This window comes from Pseudocercospora fijiensis (assembly GCF_000340215.1).
Source record: "Pseudocercospora fijiensis CIRAD86 unplaced genomic scaffold MYCFIscaffold_2, whole genome shotgun sequence".
Lineage (NCBI taxonomy): Eukaryota > Fungi > Ascomycota > Dothideomycetes > Mycosphaerellales > Mycosphaerellaceae > Pseudocercospora > Pseudocercospora fijiensis.
The window spans coordinates 5,248,424-5,272,904 of NW_006921533.1; the positions used below are offsets into that span (position 1 = coordinate 5,248,424).

At 47.8% G+C, this 24,481-nt stretch overlaps 7 protein-coding genes across 7 annotated transcripts; 5 read left to right on the plus strand and 2 right to left on the minus strand.

Moving 5' to 3' along the window:
* Nucleotides 1-85: 85 nt before the first annotated feature.
* MYCFIDRAFT_151483 (uncharacterized protein) lies at nucleotides 86-3,177 on the plus strand. Its single transcript, XM_007925532.1, has one exon. The coding sequence runs from the start codon at nucleotides 1,004-1,006 to the stop codon at nucleotides 2,792-2,794; it is 1,791 nt and encodes a 596-aa protein (XP_007923723.1). The 5' UTR covers nucleotides 86-1,003; the 3' UTR covers nucleotides 2,795-3,177.
* Nucleotides 3,178-6,595: 3,418 nt separating this feature from the next.
* On the minus strand, nucleotides 6,596-8,528 carry MYCFIDRAFT_54081 (uncharacterized protein). The gene is made up of 3 exons (XM_007924402.1): nucleotides 8,387-8,528; nucleotides 6,707-8,335; nucleotides 6,596-6,643 (listed from the first exon to the last, which is right to left on the minus strand). Exons 1-2 carry the CDS (start codon nucleotides 8,487-8,489, stop codon nucleotides 6,708-6,710), a joined length of 1,731 nt encoding a protein of 576 aa, XP_007922593.1. The 5' UTR covers nucleotides 8,490-8,528; the 3' UTR covers nucleotides 6,596-6,643; nucleotide 6,707.
* A 399-nt stretch (nucleotides 8,529-8,927) lies between these two features.
* Nucleotides 8,928-13,090, minus strand: MYCFIDRAFT_84602 (uncharacterized protein; the record flags this gene model as incomplete). The annotated part of the gene is made up of 3 exons (XM_007924731.1): nucleotides 8,928-9,820; nucleotides 9,913-10,542; nucleotides 10,603-13,090. The coding sequence occupies 3 exons, from the start codon at nucleotides 13,088-13,090 to the stop codon at nucleotides 8,928-8,930; spliced, it is 4,011 nt and encodes a 1,336-aa protein (XP_007922922.1).
* A 476-nt stretch (nucleotides 13,091-13,566) lies between these two features.
* Nucleotides 13,567-14,900, plus strand: MYCFIDRAFT_194524 (uncharacterized protein; the record flags this gene model as incomplete). The annotated part of the gene is made up of 4 exons (XM_007925533.1): nucleotides 13,567-13,621; nucleotides 13,725-14,299; nucleotides 14,426-14,614; nucleotides 14,676-14,900. 4 exons carry the CDS (start codon nucleotides 13,567-13,569, stop codon nucleotides 14,898-14,900), a joined length of 1,044 nt encoding a protein of 347 aa, XP_007923724.1.
* A 1,568-nt stretch (nucleotides 14,901-16,468) lies between these two features.
* MYCFIDRAFT_181964 (uncharacterized protein) lies at nucleotides 16,469-17,238 on the plus strand. Its single transcript, XM_007925534.1, has one exon. The coding sequence runs from the start codon at nucleotides 16,700-16,702 to the stop codon at nucleotides 16,925-16,927; it is 228 nt and encodes a 75-aa protein (XP_007923725.1). The 5' UTR covers nucleotides 16,469-16,699; the 3' UTR covers nucleotides 16,928-17,238.
* Nucleotides 17,239-17,460: 222 nt separating this feature from the next.
* MYCFIDRAFT_84605 (uncharacterized protein) lies at nucleotides 17,461-17,831 on the plus strand (the record flags this gene model as incomplete). The annotated part of the gene is made up of 2 exons (XM_007924732.1): nucleotides 17,461-17,743; nucleotides 17,812-17,831. 2 exons carry the CDS (start codon nucleotides 17,461-17,463, stop codon nucleotides 17,829-17,831), a joined length of 303 nt encoding a protein of 100 aa, XP_007922923.1.
* Nucleotides 17,832-23,016: 5,185 nt separating this feature from the next.
* MYCFIDRAFT_45274 (uncharacterized protein) lies at nucleotides 23,017-23,166 on the plus strand (the record flags this gene model as incomplete). The annotated part of the gene is made up of 1 exon (XM_007924319.1): nucleotides 23,017-23,166. A coding segment is annotated over one exon (150 nt), but the record flags the coding sequence as incomplete, so codon positions are not given.
* Between the last annotated feature and the right edge of the window lie 1,315 nt (nucleotides 23,167-24,481).

The window sequence follows — 24,481 nt, forward strand, 5'->3', positions numbered from 1 at the left end:
TTCCAGCGATACCGCCGTCCGTAGTGCGAGCTCCCACATGAATTCTTTCTGCGACAAGCAGGGCACTTTGGCATCGCGCGCAATGTCAACCCTCTACAAGCGATATATACCGCCTCAGCAGGCCCTCGCCCCTCAGAAAGCTCCGATCAAGCAATCGACGCCAAAGCAGCCCGAGACACCAGAGCCAGAGAAAAAGCGCAAGCGAGAGCGGGAGAGATCGCACGATGAAATCGAAGAGCGCAAGGCGAAGAAGCTCAGGAAGAAAGGAATTGACCGTGCCCCTGCGCCCAATTTGACGACACCACAGCCTGCTGAGCCAATTGAAGCGGTAGTCAGAGAGGAACCGATCGCTCCTCTGACCACTGTGACCGCTTCAGCGCCTGCAACTGCAACGGGCGACTTCTCTCACATAAAGAACGCCAAGAAGCGTCACAAGCTTGAAAAGGAGGCGCGGAAGGCACGCAAGGCCGCAGAGAAGGAGCTGGGAACTGGAGGGGGCGTGAGCGAGGAAGCTGAAGCTGAAGTGCCGCAAACCATCGCGTCAGAACCTCGTCCAGAGGCTGTCACATCATCAACGAATGAACATGTTCCAAATGAGGATGGTTCATGTCAACAAGCACAGCTTAAGAAGAGGCGACACAAGCTTGAAAGCGTCCTAGTGGACGCACAAGCTGAGCCAGGTGCTGGCGAGCATGACAACACATCCAGTGACAACGATGAAACGAGCGTGAGGAAGCATAGCGGCATTCTGGGCAAGTTCCAGAAATCTGTCAGGCGCGCACAGGAGGACGACGATAAGGAACCAGATGCGAACGATACGTCAGGTCCTGTGCCGACAGTGGTTTCCCAGCTTTCGCTTCCAGAACCAGACATTGACCACGCGCATGTCGCGCAATCCGAGGCTTCAATCCTACCATCTTGGCTGTCGAAACCGACTGTCGTCTCTTCAGAAAGTAAAGCTACATTCAGCGAACTCGACTTAGAGCCTTCAACGGTGAAGCTCATGGCCGGACTCGGCTTTCAAGATGCTCTGCCTGTACAACAAGCTCTCATACCACTGTTACTGCCTCCGGGAGAAGCAGGATCTTCGTTCTTGCCAGGATGTGAAGAGCGATTGCCTGACATTGCAGTAAGTGCGCCCACAGGAAGCGGCAAAACCATCTCGTATCTCCTACCAATAATTCAAGCTCTTCGAAAGAGCCCAGGTCGAGGTAGGCTCAGAGCTCTCATTGTTGTACCCACTCGAGAATTGGCTCTTCAAGTAGATGCAGTGGCGAAGGCGCTGAGCTCGGGGAGCGAGATCAAGACGGAGCATATACCTGGAAATCGTACGCTCAAGGAGGAGCAGCAAAAGCTTATAAATCGTGGCCGAAAATACAACCCACAGGAGTGCCAAAAGAGGCTTGGCATTGCTAAACTGCGCATTGACGGGCTTGATCAGGGCTCAGGAGACGCAAGAGACGACACGCGAATAGACGATACTGTTGCCGATACCATCGCCGGCTTCGTCAACCACATTCCCACGTATGAGTCTGCAGTCGATCTCCTGGTCGCAACACCAGGAAGGCTTATGGAGCACATCAACAGCACTAGCGGCTTCGCCCTCACTCACGTGCAATGGTTGGTGATCGACGAGGCAGACAAGCTTCTTGACAACCAACAGGAGAAGGTGCTAAGCGAGCTTAACACGGAATTGACGCGCCCAAGATTTGATGACGAGCAAGATGCACGAGAGCGCTACCTTCGAGCAAATGATCTTTGGGATGAGAGACGGGAGAGGCGCCTTCGAAAGGTAGTTCTCTCGGCGACAATGACTAGGGATATTTCGAAACTCAGCTCGCTACGCTTGAGAAGACCCAGGCTTGTGGTTGTGCGTGGTACCGAAGCTGAGGAAGAAATGATAGCTTCTGACGCCAGAGACGACGCAGGAGGAGAGGCTGGCAGCGTAAGGCAGCACGCTGATGGCTTTGAGCTTCCGACTACACTTGTCGAGTATTCTGTTCCCGTCGGCGATGGCTCTGAGAAACCGCTTATCGTCATAGAGCTACTGCGATCAAGAGTTTTGAACGAAGTCGAGATCTCTGCACACACGCCAAACGACAATACCGACTCCGACTCTGAAAGTGACGACGGTGAAGATGATTCCAGCATATCTTCGATGAGCAGCGATTCATCCAGTGATGACAGCGACAGCGACAGCGACACCAGTGACGGCAGAGATCCTGATTTAGCTAGCAAACCCCTCAAGTCAGTCACACAGAAGCCTTCTCAGACCGTCCAGAGGCCTAAGCCCACTGAGAGGTTCACCGCACCGACTGTGCTCATCTTCACCTCTAGCAATGAATCTGCCCACCGTTTGGCCCACCTGTTCAAGGCATTGAAGCCTGCTTGGTCGAAGTACGTTACGACACTCGTCAAGTCAAGCAGACCAAATTTGCTCTCCAAACCGCACGAGCCGGCAATAGTGGTCTCAACAGACCGTGCCTCGCGTGGTCTCGATTCAGTAAAGGGAAGGCCAATCACCCACGTCATCCAATACGACATTCCTCGCTCGCTCATAGCGTACATTCATCGTGTCGGACGCACGGCTAGAGCTGGAAGACCGGGTGCTGCGTGGACTCTATTCACTCATCGTGAAGGCAAATGGTTTACTCAAGAAATCACACAAGCTGTCAATGTAAAGAGAACCCAACCGGTGGAGCGAGTCAAAATTTTCAATGAGGACCGGGATCTGAGAGCACGATACGAGGGAGTGCTTGGTGAGATGCGAGAAGAAGTGCAGGCGGGCAAGTAGGCAATTTAAGAGCTGGCAATTGCTCTCCTATCTACTTCTCCTTTGGTCCATGGAAGGGTACATTTGGACATGGAGCCTCCGATGGATATCATCACATCCCGTTGACGAATTTGTATCTCTGGTCGTCACGTCGCACCTCTGAGCATGCTTCTTCTTCTTCTTCGAAGTTTTTCTCATCCCAGTCGGGAATATGATGTGTTTCTATCTCAAGCGGAAAGATCCCATCCGTCGACGCTTTGTTCAATATCCAAACAGTATGCGTTCTGGTGCGCGACGCGAAGACTAGCAATGTTCTCAGGCCAACATCTCGATATTGCTGACGATATGAAAGCCCAGACATTACATAGACAAAAGCATAACATCATCTTTCGCGTTGACATCTGTGAAGGTCTTGTGCCATTTCGATGAATTCGATCTTGATTCTGCTCTACGAAAAAATATAACCCCGAGAAAGAAAGCTAGCCGCTTCTTTTGAGTTGATCTGTGATGATGCCCGCGAGACGGCTGCCGATTCAGAGGATTTCATGCATCTGGTTGGATTGAGAGGAGTCTGGTCTAGACACTGCAGAAATTCTGGCATGCGGGACGGTGGAAAGAGATGCAGGACTTCGTTTCGAAAGCTTTTCAGCATGCTATTGGAGGACGAACATGTTCATGCTAACAGGATGTAGAAGGATGTCGAGGACATTTCCTCTTCCGAAACGGTCTACGGGAGGAATTCTTGGCAGTCTTTACTTATGATAAATATCTATAGAGCAAGGGCAAGGTGTGCCGCGGTTCAAAATGGTTGAAGATGGAATGGAGGTGAAACGGGATATGGTTCTACTGATGGGTCGGACCTTTAACCCTGCGGTTGAATCCTTGATGACTGGAAATGGATCTTGGAAAGAGATCTGAGGTTTCTCGCGGGAACTAGAAAGAAATAATAAGAAATTGCTGAAATGATCACCGCGCTCTGCATACATATCAGATTCGCCTGCGTCTGCTGCCTCAAGCCCACCACCCTAACGCGAAAGCACACAAGATGGCCAATTTTTTATTGACCGCTAGGAGGAGTATTGCCGATCTTGAGATACATGCATACCTGTGGCTGTCCACGTCCGCATCTGAAACCCGTAATACTCGTAATCACTTTAACTCCCATCGTCGCTTTATGCTGTCCGAGCAACCACGCAACGCCACGTGCATTCGGAGATGTCAACAAAACAGCCATTTTGGGATCTTCCATGTGAACAGTCCATCCGGGCCACTGTGAAACAAAAAAAAAGAAAAAGTCAGCAGAGAGTCACAGTTGGGTCCAAATTCTAGAGAAAGAAATTCTTACGGTTGGAAGATCCGCCAGATCACGGATTTCGAAGACCATTCGCATGATTCTCCTCGTTTCTTCATTGATGATCTCATGGCGAAAGACGTGTTGGAGATTACTCATGAAGTCGGGACGCAGACCTTTGTGCTGTGCGTACAACGCCAATCCAAGACCGAATCCATCGGACCAGTTTCTCAGCTTCGTGATCTGGTTTTGAGGAATGTGCTCCTCGGGGAGTCTCCATCTATTGCCGTACTCTGGTGACGAGTTGACATCGGCCAGAATGACGCTGAAGTCGTCGCTAATCCAGTTGTCGTACTTGGCGCTTGTCTCCGGATAGACGACGCCATCGTGTTCGGTTTCCGTTTCATGGTCGAGGACGATGTTGAACATTTTCCGTTGGTTGATGTTTATGTCTTCGAGGATTTCGTTCATGTCGGTGAGTTCGAATCCGTCATCAGCGGTGCTGAATTCCCAGCCCCAGTCTGCGAGTGAGCCTGGGTTTGTCCATGAAGTGGCCCAGTGGTATTCCATCTCACCGGTGGCTTCATTTCGACTCTGGGACGCATCGCTTAGCATGCACATCAGCTGACTGCCTTTGACATATAGTCTCTCGCAGTATCCGAGCTTGTCGGGCTCGACCTGACTGTTCTTGACGATGTTTTCCCAATCGCAGTGATCGACTTGTCGTCCGAGGAGGGGCGCAGGGTGGTGATGTAGACTCTCATTGCGTCGAGTCGGAAGGTTGAGGTCGACCTTGCTGGTTGTGCTGTCGTCTGGGAACAGGCGCAATCCACTCAGTGTGGCGGCCAGCAAGATCGAAATAAGAAGGGCGACGCCCATGCGCCGATGGTATCGCGTGGCATTCATGATCCAAGATGTGGGTATTGTGTAGTACCAGATCCAAGATATGTGTATTGGCAGACACTGGAAGAGTAATAAGACGGCGAGACTGTTGAGTATAATTGAAGGTAGCATTTGAACACAAACAAAGCAAGTGAACGCCAATAGCATGTGAACGCTAATAGCATGTGAACGCTAATGGCATGTGAGGGCCAATATCATGTGAACGCCAGAAAGTGAAGCCAGCGACTAACCCATGTTCAGCCCTTATTCCTTCCTCAAAATCAAGCACCAAGACCCGTGCCATCTTGTAAGTGAAAGTATATACACCAGTAAGGATCGTCCAAGTACCCAGGACAATTGAACACAGACATCTACAAAAGCGTTAGCGATGACTTCTTCGATAACCCGATCCCGGAACTTACATAATCGATATACTTATTTCCAAATTGAAGCTTATGCTGCCCGAGAAGCCAAGCAACACCTTTGCCATTCGGACTTCCCAAAGCCGCTTTGGTCTCGGGCTGATCGATCGTGAACTCGAAGCCTGGGAACTGAAGTGATGGAGAAACGTGTCAGCATGACGGCAGGAAACGAGTGAGATAGATAGATACCTACAACATCAGTGGTCTCGGTGCTCTCCTTCCCGATAATGTTCTTCAAGATTTCAATCGTCTCCTGATTGACAACCGTATGCTGAACGACATGTCGAAGATTCTTCAACTCCTCCAACTTCCCAATGGACTTGGCATACTTCTTTATATCGAGGAAGACCACATCCGACCATTGCTGCAGTGGTGGAAGGGGAAGGATGGGCGGTAGGGGTGGATCCTTGTTCGCTCTCTCGCTGTTGATACCCTTGGGGCTAATGTTGAAAGCCGCCAGGAGGACGCCTTGCTTGATGTTGAAGTGATTGGAATATCGTGCGAGAGTCTTGGGATAGACTTCCCCAGTGTTCGGATCGCGGCTATCTGAGGAGTGGTATTGGAATAGATTCACCCAATCCTCTGGTTCTGTTGAGATATCCAGGTCTGCGAAGAACTTGTCGAGGCCCATGTCCGTTACGTCGTATGGCTCGTATTCAGGTTCGTCGGAAGGATCATCCCAGCCGTTGTCTTTGATCTTGTCTTCATCTGTCCACTTTGATGCCCATTGTTCTGCATCGGCGCCGGTGAGCATGCAATTAAGATTTGTGCCGGTATTGAGAGGTAGCTCGCAGGTCTTGTCCAACTGATCAAAAGGCTTGACTTTGATAGCTTCTGCGGCCGCCTTCCAGTCGCACGGCTGCCAGCGCTTGGCAATGTTTCGCCTGGCGGGAGTATGGTGTCGCGCATGTGTGCCTTGATATAGGACGTGAGGAAAGATGCTAGAAGATGTGAGGAAAATCAGGGATAGCAACATTGCACCACAGGCAGTGCTCGCATGAAGCAGTTTGTGGTCCATGGTCATTGATCCTTCTTTCGCAATTCTGGCATGTGCTGTGTGCTGGAAGATTGCTTCTGCTCTTGGTGCTGTCGGTTTGCTTCGGCCGACGTCTGCGAGGAATAGCCGGTCACTTAATGCGCGTATGATATTGTGTTGGTCTGCAAAGCATTTAGCAAGTTCAGTCGCACTTTCCTTGTCTGTAGACTCAATGAAGAGATGAAAGTGAGCTCTGAGGCAGTGATTTGGCTATCAGATCTATCGCACGGACGCTGTGTCTAACATCATAATCAGTATACGTCTCAACATGACTGCGACACACTTTCAAGGCGCTCACTCACCTTACAATTTCGCCCCTTGGCTCTTGATCTCCCGCTTTGCTCGTTCCCTCAGCTCTCTCCGCAAGAACTTACCAACAGCATTCTTGGGAATCTCATCTACAAACACGACTCCCCCTCTCAATTGCTTGTATGGCGCCAGCCTCTGCTTCACGAATTCCTTCACTTCGTCCTCACTTGCCTTCTCACCTTCCACGAGCGTCACATATGCCCTTGGCCAATCCGTTCCCGGATCATTGGGAGCCGGAACGCCAACGACAGCCGCTTCTCGAATTTTCGGGTGCGTGAACAAGAGATTCTCAATCTCGGCAGGCGCAACTTGCAAGCCCTTATACTTCAGCAATTCCTTCTTTCGGTCTACCACGTAGAACTTTCCATTCCGGAACACAGCGATATCGCCTGTGCAGAACCATCCCTCATGAAAGGCTTCGGCAGTGGCCTTTGGGTTATCAAAGTATCCGCGAGTCACCAGTGGACTTCGAACGAGAAGTTCGCCTTCCTGACCCGGTTCGACGTCCCGGAAATCGTCATCAACCATGCGCAGTTCGACGGTTGGGACAATGGATCCAATGCAGCCTGTGTCGTCAACTTCGCCCTTAGGTTGAACTGTGACTGCTCCTGTCGTTTCCGAAAGACCCCATGTCTGCCCAACAAATATCGACTTGCCATCACCAATCCGAGCGTTACTGGCCTTTTGCAGCTCCGCGTCCATTGGGGCGGAACCCGTGTTCGCACCTTCTAGACTACCCAAATGCTCGGGCCCAATTTCTGGGCTTTTGCTGATCCGCAGCCAAATTGATGGAACGGTATAGAGCACTGTGATCGTGTATCGCTTCAAATTCCTCAACAAGTCGTCCCACCGGTACTTCCCCATCCATACTACTTCGCAGCCGGAGTAAATTGGGCCAATCAAATATCCATGAAGACCTGCAATGTGAGATATGGGGAGGTGCGCAAGCGTGCGATACTCCTTCGGTTCCGGTGGTCTGCCCGCTTCAGTCTCACGAACCGCCCATTGCCGGCCTGACAGTGCTATCAGATATGTTTCGGCCACCAAGTTGGTGTGGCTAAGCATGACGCCCTTGGGCAGACCTGTTGTGCCCGAGGACCATAGGATAACAACGAGGCTTTCCTTCAGCACGGCTGGGTCATAGATCTGCCGCCATTTCAGCTTAGACTTGGAGATGGCGCTGACTTGTCCCTCCAGGGATTCCAGCTTCCATGCTCCTTTGCCCGAGTTCAGGACCAGAACGTTTCTCAGCGAGATTCCACATTCTTTGGCAGCTGCCGTTGCGACATCCTTGTGCTCAGCTCCGCATATAATGTGGTTGGACTTGCCGATCTTGACTTGACGGGCCAGCTCTGCCACAGTGGAACTTGGGCTTGCAGCAGAGTACACACCTCCTGCGGCAATGATGCCAAATAGGAGGGCTGGAGCCAATATCTGGCCATATGAGATGACGGTAATTGTGTCCTTATTGGGGCCGCTACGTCCGATGCCGAATCGGTGCCGCAATCCGTGTGCGATGTTCTGGAGGAGTTTACAAAGCTCAGCCTTGGAGAGCTTGTTCTCTGGGTCATCCGCCTCGACGTGAAGAATGGTATCGTCTTGTGCAAGGCTGTGCTCAGATTCTAAAGAAGGGATTTAGTGCAAAGCCTGAGCTCACATGTATGGATTCGCACCGAAAAGCAGGGTCAGCAAATCCATCGATGGGATGTCAACGTGCCGCTGCGATGGATGATGATAGATGCGTTGGCCGCCTTCCATGGTGATGGCGGCGGTCATCTTGGAATGCGGTATGCGCGAATTACAGCGACACAATAGGAGAAGAGAAGAGGTGAAATGTTAACATCGCTCACCAGCATGCTCGCCTGATTGTATGTGAAGACCTCGGAAAGCACGCCCCGCTTGTGGGGTTGAGGTTCGGCTGGGCTGCGATAAACTTGCCATAGCAGGCATCCCGCTGCCAGTGGGGTGTACAGCACAGCACAGCACAGCATGCCAGCGAGCATTCTGGTACTGAGCACTTGACAATCCAGCATCGAGTCGTAGAGAACTCGGTGATACTGCGCCATATGCGGCTGGGCGAGTGATCTCGATTCATGGGAGCGCACGATGCACTGGCTCTATGCGCCTCTGGAGCGGAGAACGCTTAGCAGAATCCCTGGAAGCTCATCAACCAGGAATGTCGGGCTTTCGGGGCAATCACGCCGGGGAGTTGGCTCATCGATCCAGCCCATCCAACTCGACCATCTTTCTGACTGCCTTAACCACATCGTGTTCGCCCATCTCCAGAGCAGGGTCATCCAATTTCTTCTCAAGGAGCTCGTCAAGCATCATTCTCATGCGACTAACAAGCACGCCGATTCGAGCCCAACCTCTGAGCCGGACCCAGCTGTCGACAAGAAGTCCGCGTCCTTGCGGGTCGATCTCAATCTTGCCGCCAAACATCAGCAATGCATAAACGTTGAACGGCGTCAGGTCTCTGATGAACACCTTGCTGGTGGCCATCTTCGTGAAATATGACATATACACACTGTTGCCTGGAAAGCTCTGCGCATCGAAGAGTGTCGACGACGGATGCACAAACACGCGGCCATTCTCTTCGTTGAAATACTTGATCATACGAGCTTCTGGGTCGACTGCGACTGCGCCAGAAGAGGAGGCAGCGTACTTCTTGTCTGGAAAATCAATACGCGCGACCTGAGGTTGGAATGCTCCGGCTATCAGCGCTCGAAGCAATGCTTCGGAGCCGTTGTGCTGGTTGTACACCTGGGATACTCGGCTACCGTGTCGATATTCCGATGGCAGGAACCCTATCTCTTGGAGAGATGCGAGGTATTGAACTCGATTCGTGGAAATATCCATGAGTGTCTGATGGTTGAGGAAGTTGTCGTCACACCAACGGCGCAAAGATGATGTCGGCTCGCCGGCTGCACGACGCGAGGACCATTCTTCGTACGCCGACCGGTCACACAGCAAATCGCCCTGACCTTTCCCGAAACTGCTCCGGGCCGCTTTGGATTCGTCTCGCTTATCCTTCGGGCTGACGAACGGGCTCTTGACTGTCAAGATGGCAGCAATTGTGATGGTAGCGTCTAGACAGCCGAATGCCGCTCCGTAGACCATCAGCTTTCCACAACGAAGATCAGCCGGAATCATTGACAAGTGTCGACCAAGAGCGGTAAGATCCATGCTATCGTACAACCCATCCGACACAGTGATTGGAGTGCACCTTCGACAGCAAGGCTCTCGGGCGGCGTCAGAGCGGATGCTAAGAACGCATGGACATCAGAGACGCCCATGGCTCTAACAGATAAGCACAGCTGCTCAAGCGGCACTCTGCGGATTTCGGGATCCGGCCTTTCGGCCATCTTCGCTTCGGCTGAGCGAGTGTACAGCTTATAGCATTCGCCAGCTCTGACTCGTCCAGCTCGGCCACGGCGTTGCTTACAAGCCGCACGAGATGCCCATACCTCAGCAAGCTTCACCATGTTGTTGACAGGGTCAAAGCTGGTTTCTTTGACACGACCAGTGTCAATGACGGCGACGATGTCTTCAATGGTAATAGAAGTCTCGGCGACATTAGTTGCAGCTATTACTTTGCGAAGACCTTGTGGCGCCCGGGGGAATACGCGGCGCTGCTCCACGCTTTGTAATGATGCATGTAGTGGCAGAGTGTGCAGGTTTGGTACACCTTTCAGGGCACGCAAAGTCTGGTCAATCTCGGCCACACCGGGCAGGAAAATGAGTATACCACCATCAGCATGGCCAAGCTTTCGATCGATGAACTCCACAGTTCGTGCAATGAGATCATAGTTAATCCTCGTGCCAACGGCTCGCAAGGCATTGCCTATGCTGGGTGTGTGTGATCGAGGTGTGTTGTAGCCCGAGTCACCCGGCGTTCGATCATCCAAAGAAAGCTCAGCCATTGAGTCCTCATCTGCGGGCACCGCATGAAACCCCGTCAATCGTACAATCTCGTCCAGATAGATGTCTGTGACTGGATGTGTTCGCCCTTCGATATCGACTTTGCCAACGCTTGAACACGAGTTGAAGTAGGTCTCGAAAGTCTGTGCGTCAAGCGTGGCGGACATAAGCACTAATCTAAGATCTTTGCGCTTCTTGAGCACGTCTCTAAGCAAGACGAGAAGGAAATCAGTGTCGAGGCTCCGCTCATGCACTTCGTCGATGATGACATGGCTCACATCGGCCAGACTGCGCACAACGTCGTCAGTGCTGCCCCCGGAAGTCTGCAGCCGACGGAGAAGGACACCGGTTGTCACGAAAGTGATTTTCGTCACGCCTTGTTTCTGTCTCGATTCGCCACGAATTGCATAGCCAATCTCATCGCCAACTTTGACGCAGCGCTCGTCCGCGACCCGATCGGCAAGTCCAAGTGCGGAAATCCGCCGAGGCTGTGTACAAATGATGTTGGCCTGAGCTCCGAAGCAACGCTTGATTAGATCGTCGAGGATAAATTGAACGGATTGAGTCGACTTTCCGGAACCTGTCTCGCCAGATATGATAGTGACCTGGTTCTTCGTAACAGACTGCACGATTTCGTCTTGCAGAAACCAGGCCGGCAGATTCTTCCTTGCCTTCAGCATCTTCTGCTGCTCAGCCGACGATTGTCTGGCGGTCCATTCTTCGAGTGTCTTCTGGCTCAATGGCGATTCTGGTGTCCACGATATCGGCTTCGGCTGTCGATGAAGTCTCTTGGAAGCTGGCTTCGAGGCCTCTATCGTGGAAGTTGCAGTTGCACTAGCCACCTCACTAAGCTTTCCAGGCTGATCGATGATGGCTGGTATGTTCTGCTCGAGCCAATCCACAACACTGAAAAGCATCTGCACTCCCAAGAAGTCGCTAGACGCTGCTGTAAGGACTTGCTTCAAGATCGCTAGGCGAACGTATGCGGGCAAAGCTGCTTCAATTGCGAGCACGGGCAGGGCATTCGGATAGCCTTTGCTAGGTGGTCGTGCTCGAATAATAATGGGCTGCTTTGAGGGAGTCTGTAGCTCGAGCATGATACTGCATGTCCTCTCATGATTAGTGAATCTGTCGCCGAATATTGCTTCTGAAGTGGCTAGTTCCTCGTCCCAAATTTCGTTATCAGGTGTCGCGTCTGATGTCGACATGAATTCTTGGCCTAATAGGCGCGCTTGCAGTGCTTCTGCCGCGCGACCTTCGTCCCCTTTGTGCAACTCAAGCATGTCCGCGCACAGTTCTGGTGAGTAACCAGTCGCCGCTAAGCGTTTGATCTGACCTTCTCGCTTCAGGTCGCCGCTCGCCATGCTCACACCAGCAAGGTAATTCTCAGGCAGACACCACTTTGGCAGGTCGTCCTCGGGCACGTGGATGAGGAGCCACTCCAAGCATTCCTCTCGGTCCTTGCAAAGCTCTGCCGCCTCTTCGACGTGGCTTCTCCGGAAGCCTATATTGGACAAATCATCTATAACCATCTTACGCTCGTGCATCGCCATTTGAACAGCATGCAAATTCCATGCACCTCCTCGACGGATCTGTCTTTCGACCTCACGTCGCGTCTTGACGCCCATCTCGACCTTGGGGACGCGCATCCAGCCTTTCAGTACGTGCTTGCTCTGCACCTGCCCGTCGAGACTGACAATTTCAAGCTTCCTGTCCTCCACTTGTTGCTTAGCTTTGTCTGCTCTTGCCTTTTCTCGGGCGACAATCGCCTCGTCGTGCTGTTTCTTGGCCGAAAAGGGGTCTGCTTCATACAAGTAGCCTTGGCCTTGAGCTACCGCAGTGCTTTTCAAGTCTTGAAAGTCGCCCTTCCACAGGTCTCGATATGTTGGCGGGAGCATCATGTGGATATTCTTCATATTGCTGACACGAAAGAGGGCGTATGCGGCAGCGAAGTGCCTAGCCTCGACGGCGGTCTCTTGAGTGCCTCGCTCTTTGAGATAGTCGCTAGGCGGAACGATGGGAGGTAGAGTGGTGATTTCGTGGGTTTTGGGATTCTTCTGCTTGATAATCACGCCCCCAGTAAAGCCAGTCTTGGTGTTTCCACGCATGGTGTACTCCGGCTTCTCCCACTTCTGCTTCTGGCAGTGCTCATTGAACATGGTCTGCGGCAGCTTGCCCGTCCATGATGCACCTCCGATCAGCGTTCTGGTATCTGGCTTCTTCTGTTCCGGCTCAGCAGCAGGAGAAGCGCCACTCGTTCCTGCTGCTGCTTTGCCTTTGCTGGCGCCAGTAGTGGCTGCGGCATGACTACCATCTGTAGGTTTCTTGCTCTTCTTCGGCTTGTCGTTGTCGTTCCCAAACACTATAAAACTGCTGTCCTCGCCGTTCAACGTCGTTGCCGCTGGCTTTTTGCCCGGCTTGTTGGCGCCCCGAGGCGCGTGCGCTTTGTTGACCATCGCCACGAGCGATGGTATGAGTCGCTACTCGCTGCAGTGTCGTAGATAGACATGGTCAAAAATGTGTGGAAAGTGCGGGCATAGCTGTACCGCGCACGCCTGTGAAAGCGATGCTGACTCATCTCATCTGCCAAGCCCATGATCCCTCCAACATCACCTCGCGTCTCTTGCTGTGCTCTTCTTCCATAATCAACATGACTAGCGACTATCATCTGGAGCCTGCTAGGTGTGATTGCGAAGCAGAATTACTCTCTTGTCGCCCCTGCTATCACTGCACAGCGACGCTGAAGAAGATATCACATGAAAATCGAAGAATCGGCCGATAGACACATAGCTATGGCCCGTTTGCCAATTCTTGACCTCAGTATCATCAAGTCCTCGTCTATACGATATCTCAGTGGCCTACTGAAGAGCTTCAACTGTCTACAGTCAGCGCAAATTCTGTCACACCTTCGGCCTGCTTCGGACAGGACACGATGACTTGTCACAAGCTGGTCAAATTTCAGCCTCCGTCACATGCGACTGGAAGCCGTAAGCCAGCTGACTACTGATTTTGCATGCCTCACATGCGCACTCATTTAGGGCCAAACGATAAAGAATCTTCATACCACAACACACCACTGATCATAGGCAGACGCGAGATCCCACGACAGCAGTCACACAATCAAAGTCTTGCTTGCAGAACATCAGGCAGCCGTCGAGATGCGCCGCATCGCTTTCTCATGGCTCAGATGGGTCTCCATTGCAGTCGTGGCGGCGATATTGATTATTGCCGCGATAAGGGCCTCATCACCGCGTTTACACAGCCGCTCAGGCCAAGCCTTGCAGTCTTTCCCAGGAAATGCAGATGCTTCTCATCTCTTCCGCCGCGCCGCGAGATGCGACTGGAGCACTGCTGGGTCCGACACTCCAAACCCTACCCAATGTCAGACTTATGTACGAAACGGCAAAGCTATATACTGCATGATGAACGCCCGCAATGGCGTCAAACAATCTGAATACCAGGATTTCGACGCTCTGCATGAGAATGGTTGGACGGAGACTCACGACAAGCTGGCCAGCGCGGAAGAATTCAGAACCGAGACCACAGGTCTGGAGACTGCCTTCCAAAAGCTCCGCATCTCCTCGAATTACGATCAGTGGGTGAACCTTGAGCAGACCCATTCAGAAAATGTACCCGCTGGTAGTACTGATTCAACTGCAACGATCGTACGTACCAACGCCAAGTACAGAAACTTTGTCAACTTGGCCGATGGGGCTATAGTCGGTGTGTGGAATTTTGGTCCAAATTGGATGAACAAAAATCGCAAACCAGCTCCTATGCCAATCTCCAAGCTACCAAAGCTTCGCCAATGGTCCGACGTACATGGGCTATGCTTGCAGGACTACGCAACTGTTGAAGAAGAGCAGCCAGAAAAGCTCCGAGAGATCAAGCATGGATTCAGCTACGCTATCAGCGGACAGGACATGGAGGATGCCATTGCGATGGTTTTGGAGGTGGATGAAGCCAGTGATCTCCGGCCGGTGAGTTACTTGTCATGGTTTACTAACATCAAATTCTTCTCTCTCTGACGCTTGACTATAGTGGCCTGGTCATAAATTTACTCCAAACTATCCTGATCCCAACAAGTTCTACGCTCTGCTTGGAGCCTCAAATGTCAGGGGCTTTGGATGGCTTTTGGCTACACACAAGGAAGATCTTGGCATCAAGACCATCAAGGCAATCACTATCTTCAACTGTCCTGCAGTAACGGCGAGCAGCGGTACATTCGACCAGTACTGTATCTACATTGAAATTGGAGATGCATAAGTTTCATACGCGTAACGAGCATGATATGAGTGGTTGTTAAAAGAACTGAGGCAAGCAATTTTCTCAATCAAGGAATCTGTCAGGCTGACGCCTCTCGTGTCATTACTGCAACACTTCTCCAAGGTTTGTGCCATTTTAATGCCACCGCGGATGACCCTCGAAGTGTAGGACGCTACCAGAACCAGCGGATGGACTCAATTGCTTCGCTATCACATATGTTCGGCTCAAAAGTCTGGCAGAGCTCCGCTCAGCATGTGCTTCACTTTGAAGATGTATTACATGCTATTACACACTCAGGCTCACCAGTTCAAGGGTCCAAGCTCGCAATCTGACTTCGCTGCCTCGATCCACCGAATCAAACACACAACAAGAACTTGATCTAGTGGACTTCTACTCCTTACTACTTTAACAGATCAAGCATACATTCGCCGGATCGAATACCTAACACTACCTTAGTCAAAGACAGCTGGTCTAAGGAACCAAGCATTAATGAAAAAGATGCCCGGCCTACTGTCTACGCTGTTCCAGCATCTCGTGGTGCTGAAAGTACCCGCTGCACTGGTGTCGCTTGCTGTCCATCGATTACCGCCTCTATCGCAGCTCCTCGACCTTAAGAACGTCAACACTCTTGGATCTCTTACTAAGCATACTGAAGTCGCACATGAAGACCCTTCAAAATTCAACAGCTCCCGGCATGAGGCACAGCCACGAAGCAGATCTGCGGAGGCACATGATATGGAGCACATACTGGATCTGGTCATGGTTACAAGAACCTGTGATTTCTAGCAATCTGAAAGTTGGAGTTGATTTGGCGCCCAAGAAGCCCCGTCATGGTCTATAGGGGCGTAGTAGAATGTATCATCAAACATGATTCGGACATAAGTCTCTTCAATGGACTGCGGCGATCGGGTGCCGTTCAGGTTCATGTGGTCTTCTTCTCACATTGCTCACTTAGCTTCACTTCGACGCAATCACAAGCAAAGATGCATGTGAGCTCCTGATTTATGTATTGTGTTGAATGTGATATAATCCACTGCTCGTCCACCAACACATCTTGCATATCGTTGAGAATCGAGTCAACAACGCTTCATCAGACCTTTGACTCAATAGGTTCGGACAACAACGTACACTGCCAACATGCCTCGCACACGGCGCTCGGTGCTACTTCAAGCGCTGTGCGCATTGATACTTGTTATCGTGCTTGTCGCATTGCAAATCGCTCGTAGCTATGGCGATTACCATGCTCTGTCAAAATGGGTCACCGGCAGCCAGTCCATGGGCCAAGAAAGATACCTGCACCATGCGACTGATCTCACACGGCGTTATGAGGAGTGCGATTGGGCCAACCTCGATTTAAGTGGGACGAGCAAGTGCGCTGAAAGAGTTCGCTACGGGGACAAGGTGCTTTGCATGCTGAAGAAGTCGCTCGAAGATAGCAAGGCTGAGCAATCACAATTCGTGCTGACCATCAAGGAGATGGAGTCGAAGTACGGGTGGATCACAGAGTACACCCCCAACAAGAGTCCTGCAGGAATGGGTCTTAATGATGCCTTTGCGGCACTGGACATCAAGACCGACAAGGAACTTTGGATTTCTTTGTATCAAGAACATGGCAAAACGCCTGAGATTCCGGCAACACATGGTATGTGTCTCCTCTCCCGAGATGCGAATCTCGCTGACTGTTCGCAGCCAGCTACGAGAATCGCTTCAGCTCCTCGCAGGCGACTGTCCTTGCGGAAGTGAACTTCGGTCCAGAATGGAGCTACAAATACCAAGATTTGGACTTCCCGCGCGAGAAGATGGTTCAATTGAAGCAGTGGTCCGACCTCGTATTCAATGGATTCACGGAGACCATTAAGAAGTTGGGCAATCAAGCTTTCAACATTAACCATGTCTTCCAGCACAATGTCATCGATGACGGCGTTCTTGCAGTTCTGAAATCGGTGATCGAATCGGATAGCCTTGATCGCGAGACTAATAGAGTAAGTGCAGCGTTCGCAGGAATGGTCTCCAAGGAGCAGTGCTAACAGTAGCAGTGGCCGGGATACCAGTTCGACATTTCGACACGGCAAGCTAGAGCTGTGCTGTCCGTTGCAAATGCAAAAGGTGTTTGGTGGATGCTTTGTTCGCACAAGAAAGAACTTGGTGAGAACGCAACATCTTCATATTATGATCTTCGGCTGACATCTCCTGTTTGATTAGGCGTAAAGACCATTGACCAGATCAATATTTTTGAGTGCTCCAAGGCGGGATCGGGAAACAGAGTGGAATGGTGTATATATTTTCATGTGATCGATGTCGAGAAGGAGCCAGAATCTGAGGGAGACGAAGGTGATGGCAATGGCGATTAGCAGATGAGGTTGACGATACGGAAAGTGAGCTGGAAAGGGGCAAACGGCAAGGGTCAAATTCGCGATCCCGAAAGCGAAAGCCTCGTCATTCAGCGCAGCCTGCACGCCTTCCGTATGTAAACCCCATCTACTGCTTCGGAGAAAACAACACCGGCACCACTCTTTTGTCTCGATCTCGTGTGCTTAGCACATTTCGTGGGCCATCCAACATGGAGATCGAACTCTACGTATATGACCTCACACGAGGCATGGCAAGAGCCATGTCCCGCCAATTCCTTGGTGTCCAGATCGACGCAGTGTACCACACAGCCTTGGTGTTCGGTGGCATCGAATACTTCTTTGGAGCCGGCGTACAGACTTGCTATCCTGGGACCACACATCACGGCCAGCCAATGGAAGTCATAAAACTCGGGACAACACAATTGCCACTTGAGATTATTCTGGAGTATCTCGAAAGCCTGAAAGAAGTCTACACTCCAGAGAGCTATGACCGTAAGTGTAATCGATGCAAACCCATTAGACTGTCTATATATATACTGATCTTAGACTTCCTGTAATAGTGTTCGCGCACAACTGCTAGACTAAGATATATAATACGCGTTGTTTAAGTTTCCGTACCTATATCGGATAGTATTATACCGGACGCAGCGCCCTTAATAACGACCGTAGCCTTCTTAGACCTCGCTATAATTGATATCGATAAGCATATTAAGCAAACTGTTAGCCTTGCTTACGAAGTCGTATTCTATATTAAAAAGATACTCGCCGACCTATTTAAATAAGTATTTAAAATACTTGTTACCGAAGCTCTTAGCACCCTTTTCTTACCTAACTATCTTAACACTCTAATACGATATCGAATTGTCGCCTTACTTCCTGCTAGTGCTAACCGTTCCTGCTACCTACGCCGCTATCTTACCCTAGAATACTTCTCTACTATCCCCTCCCGAAAAACTATAGAAACCTAAGACTAGCTCTACTTAATCCTTATAACCCTCTACTCCGCCCCCGAATTCTTAATATCTAAATAGATAGATTTTAATCTCCTTCTTATAATAATCGATATCCTCGATATTATAATCTCCTCTAGCTTTACTCTATAGTCCGACCTCTATCCCCTAACCTTAGACTCCTCTCTACATATACGATAACCCTTACCTTTCTCTACTACTACTACTACTACTACTACTACTACTACTACTACTACTACTACTACTACTACTACTACTACTACTACTATAGCAATATCTGCTATAAAACTCTATAATACCTAAATCGACGCTATTGTCTTAGAATTAAACTATATCGCGTCTAGAATCCGTAATGCCGGTACGACGTACTTACGTCGAATAGAAGTTAAAAGTGCGATAGAGAGGTTAATTATAAGGTTAGAATACTCTATAAGGACGAAAATAAAACCGAAGAAGAACGTTTTCGAAGGAATAGTATTACGGTAGGCGAAATTCGGGAAACCCCTAGTTGCTCCGGTTCCGGTTCTAGTTCCTATAAAAGCTAAAGGGAAGGAGGAGGAGGAGGAGGAGGAGGAGAAGGAGGAGGAGGAGGAGGAGGAGGAGGAGGAGGAGGAGGAGGAGGTTCTAAGAAATAGTAAGGGGGGTAATAGTAGGAAAGAAGAAAGTAGTAATAGAGATAGGGAAGATTCCGAGGAATTTTAGACTTATATTAAGTTTAATATATAGTTATAGGAGAATAGCTAGCTAGCTAGGTTACTATAGCTTTTAGAAGATACTACTTACTAATATATAGTATTATAAACATAATAGTAATTAATACGATAATAGTACCTTCCTTATTCTTAAGAGAAAAGTTTTCTACGCTAAATAATTAAATAATGCTATCTATGTATATATATATATATATATATATATATATATATATATATATAATGCTTTATAAATCTAGACAACGAACGCGTTTTTAAAAGACGTAGTAATTCAAATATATTACTCTCTTATATCTAGTAGAACAGAGCACTAGTAGAATTAAGCCTTAGCTTCCGAATCGCACTACGCAACTTCTTAACTAAGTTGTTACCTAGCAACCTAGTACTAGAAGTTCCGTTAGTCTTAGCCTACTATTCTAAGGTCTATTCTTCTTCCGGTCTAATACCGGATAGTATCGTCGCACTAATCTCCTTAGTTAATAGCGATAGAAGCCGCTAGGGAGGATGCGGTATAATACTATATACTAGTAGATACAGAGGAATAGGAGGGCTCGGTAGTAGCGGTACTAGAGGTTGCTATACGCTTAAAGCATTGCTATTAACTAGCGGGGCCGGCGGCTAAGGGGTATGCGCTATAGTGCCGTATACTAGTAGTTGCGGAGGAATAATAGAGCTATTTCTAATCGCTATACTAGGGCTCGGTAATAGAGGTACTAGTAGTTTCGGATAAACAAAAGGGCCTTTTCTAAACGCTATATCAGAGCTCGATAAGAGCGGTACCGAAGGTTTCTATACGCTTGAATTATTGCTATTAAGCGGCGATATTATACCGTAAGCAATAGCTTTACTAACCGGTACAAAGCTATATTTCCCTCCGAGCGGATACCCTTCGCCTACGAATAGGTATATTATAGCACTCTATAGAAAAGGGTTATATAACGGGCCTCTAGGGAGAAATAAGCTGCTCCTTAGAGGATAAAGGCCTATAGTAGGTATATTAAATCCTCTAAGTAGGCGGCGTCTTAAAGTCGGCGGTAGGCCGATATTATTTACCTACTTGCTAACGGTAGCGATAATGTCTTCCGTATTATCGTCGAAATGCCGCTTAACGATCTTATCCTAGATACTTAGGTCGGCGTCGATAATAGAATCCTTAGTAGCAGATTGTATAGGTTTGCCTAGTACGGATAAGTATTTTCGCCGCTTAAGCTAGTCTAATATTGCATTTTGTACGGTATAAGGGTATAGTATTTAGTTATATATCTTATTAGACTTATCTAAATTAGGGATTTTTTCTCGGCCGGGTTTATTCTACTATAGATTGTCACAGAAGATTACTAAAAGGCTTAAGTTAATATTATATATACTTGCTATTATAGGCTAGAAGCAGCACTTACTCGCTTAGATACTTATAAGAACCTATAATAGCGTACTCTGCTTTAGATCCTTCCGGCTCGCTAGACTGTATGCCTAAGAGTAAAAGGCAGACCTTACCGTCGGGGTACAGGTTAGGATTAAAACCTACCCTACCGCCGCCGGTCGTTAGGAACTCAACCTTTAGTAGAATATTAGAAAAAAAGGCTTCGTAAAGAATGTCGAACTCGAACAAGCCGTTCTTATATAGTGTCTCTTTTAGGCTAACGATAAGAGCTTTCCTAGTAATAAGCAGTTAGTAATTAAGGTCTGTGTTAATAGACCTCTAAATAACTTATATTATATATAGTTAAGATTTAGCGTAACGAACGAATATGCCGTCTAGAAGGCCCGCTTCGAGTCTAGCGATCTCCTATATTATCCTCTTTATTCGACCTAGAAAGTCTTCGTCCTCGAGGCTATAGAAGTCCTTAGAGGACGAATCGTAGTTAGAATACTTCGAGTTGCCGCTATAACTAATGCCCTTACCTCTAGACTTTACCTTTCTAGACCTCTTCTTATCTAGCTTATTATACTTTAATTTCTTATCGAAGTCGCCGAGTAACGTCTATATTAAGAGTAGACGAGCTTGTTTATAATATTGCGACGCCCTATATAATAGATAAGGGACTATACTCCTAGTTGCAATTTAGGACGTAATACCCTAGATATATTAACTAAGAGCACTAACATTAAACTAACTTTTCTAGAAGTGCTTTTTACACTTATTACACTTTAGCCTAATAATAGGCTAGACTAGGCTACGAATACTATTCCAGACTTCCTCGGGCCGAAGCTAGGGTTCTAAAGTAGCTTACGTAAATGAATTTAACGGAGGCTTCGCGCTCTATACCGTAGGCTCTAGAGATAGTAAACCTACTCGTAATACCTAATCTCGAACGTTAGGAGAGAGAGTAGAAGTTGCGACTTACGCCTAATAGATATATCCCTCGTTTTCGTTATTATACTTAGCTTATAGCTTGCGAGCAAGTGCTATATCGTCCTCTAGTTCTACTTAATTTGCCGAGCTAGTCTAGTCGACCGGTATATTAGATATTAAAGATAGAGCCTAGAGCGGCCGTATATTCTTAGTATTAAACTAAGCCTATAACTTGCGGGCGAGAGCCTCGTTACTATTAAACTTCTAAGTAGAGCTACTTACGACTAGGGCTCGAGCAATATCCTTATATAGCTCTAGTAAACCTATTAAGTTAGTAACGGCTCTACTACTAGTAGACGCGCTAGTAGTACTAGAAAGGAAATAGCGTCTCTTCCGCCGTGTATCTTCCGAATCTGCTATATCCGCGTACAATCGATATATACCGGCTATTACTAAGGTTGCGGGCACGCGGCTCTACTAAGGAGTTGTTCGTAGTTTTTAAAGGCGTAGTATAAGCGTTATTTTGGAGGAAGTAAGAATATAGCGATATAAGCCGCATATAGCGCGACTAGTTATTATTTAGTTATATAGTATAAAACACAACTCTCTAAGTAATGTCTTAAGTTTAAAGTTGTAAATAAACAAAAGACGACGTTCGCGAGCTTATAGCCTTATAGAAGGCGGCCTTATAAAATTAAGTTCAAGGCAATACCGATTAAGGTTAATACTAGCGCGATAGCGGACCCGCCGCCGCGTATGTTATATATACTAAGATTAAGACAACTAAAAGTTCTTAGGCTTTCTTAGACGCTAACATTTTATTATATCTAGTTTAAGACTATATAGAAAACTAATGTTTAGCTCTCGTAAGTCTACTAGTTCCTCGGTTTACGTTAACCTAAGGTCTTGCTTAATAGCTGCGCTATCGCTATATTAAGGCTCTTCTAGGTATTATATCTATACTATACTTTGCTCCTCTGTTATATTATAACTCTATAAGTCGTCTATTGCACTCTTTAAGTATACTATCTACCTTTTTCGTATCCTATTTATAAGCTTCGTCGCTACTAGACTACCTCTTCTCCTCGTATCCGACTTGCTCCTTAATATACCGTATTAGCTCGTCGTTGCCTATATTCTTGCTCTTGTCGTCGCTAAGCTTAATCGCGTACTTGCTATCGGCTTTGCTAATCTTAATAATAATATTTAGAGGGACACTCTTCTCGTCGGTCTTAAGGCACTAAAAGTCGTTAGTAAAGAATAGTAGTAGGGTTAGCGGAGGAGCAGACGGGGAGTTATAGTAAAGCCGTACTATAGAGCCTAGTAATATTTCTTTCTACGACAATCTATAGCACTATAGCTATTAAGTACGGGATAATTAGTACGAATTAGATTACAGATTCCTAGATCCTAGCTATAAAGAAAACTAGCAAGTAGTAGCTATATAACTAGGCTAAGAAGTTTGTATCTAAATACGGAGCGACTAAGCTTTATACTTCGCTCGATAAGCTCTTCTTAGATAACGATCTACAAGCTATCTATATCGCCTTACTAAACAACTTCTATTACGAGTAGGCGAAGTAAGTATTACAAGCTAAGAAGCATATTATTCTCGAGAAGCTAGCTACTTCGGCTATAGTAGAGCTAGATAATCTGTTTAGGATAGGGAAAGAGTAAGGCGTTTACCTTATCGAGGTATATAGATATATCTAGGAAGCTAACTATACGAAGCTTTAAAAGCTTATAAATAAAGAGAAGAGGCTAGGTCTAATCTATAGAGCAAGTTTTTAATATGCTGCTTATAGTAGCCGATATAATAATATGCTCGCCGGCGAAGAGCCGAATATCTTCTTACTTAAGTTCTTAGATAGCAGCCTCGTAGACATTAGGATATACCCGGTAGCATTTGCCGTTACGCTATTTAGAAGACCGAAATCTTAGATCTACGTGCCTATAAAGTGCTATATAGGAGTCGATACTAGAGGTATTAGGATCCTATAGTACGAAAGTTTTAGGGTATAGATTAATACCTCTAAAGTATACTAAAGTACTACTCCTTACGAAATCTATAGTTAGATCGACGTTAAGTATTAAGTATAATCCTTCCCGCTTCGCCTAGAACTTGCTCTTATAGGCAACGCGAGGTCCGCTACGGACCTTACTACCCTCTACCGGCTAATCCCTAAGCCGTTTTTTTAATTCCTTATCTACGCTAGCTAGAATACGAATACTAAATTCCTTATCTACGCTAGCTAGAATACGAATACCTCGCTACGAAGATTACTAGGAACTATATTCCGACCGGTACGCCCGAGACGCTAGCGAAGATTTAGGTAGTTATACTCTAATATAAGACCCTACTAGATAACGATTTGTACTATACGGATATTAATGCCTACGCTAAGGGCGGTAGTAGTAATTATAATACAGATAGTACTATCCGCTACGCTAAACTTACGAAACCGTAGGTCCTAATCGTATATAGGTATAGCTAATATATAGAATTAGACAATTCTAAGAACGTTTAGTATAGGATTAAGCCTATTTCCCTAATAATACTAGTTTTCTCGATATAGGTCCTTAGTCCGAAGTACTAGCTAGGCTCGAACGCGATTTATAAGCGCGATTACGTCCGGGCGACTATCGATAAAGATAATAGTCTTTAGTAGTATCTCCGCTAGAGCCTAGCGTAGCCCGTTACTCCGCTACGGACTAGGCTTTGCCCGTATTAGCTAGCGTAGTAGTAGTAGACAAATTCGAGCCTATAGCTAGTAGAGGCGAGCCCGCGGGGCTTATAGCCTTTTCGATTATAAAATATAACTAGCTATAGACCGACTTCGTATTTTTATCTAATTCTTTAAAGATATACGTATAGTTAACGCGATCGATACTAGTCCGTAGTACTATAGAATAATATAGCTCTTACCCGACCGGTCTAAACTCGCTATAATTTAATATATAGGCTTAGGTTATAGCATATAGGGTTCTAGTATAGCTAAACTATATATAGTCCTAGCGGAGACGCTACCTAAGCTACGCGACTATAAGGAATTCCTCGCGGAAGCTACTCTATTTTAAGAGGAGATAAATTTTATCGAATACAACTAGCCCGATACGTAAGGAAAGATTCGGATCCTTTAGGGTATCCTTAAAGCTATCGGATACGGCCTACTCCGGGCCTAGAATAATATAATTATACTAGCCCGTCCTAATTTTAGTAAACAAATCTAGATCCCGCCGCTTAGCCTTTAAGTTA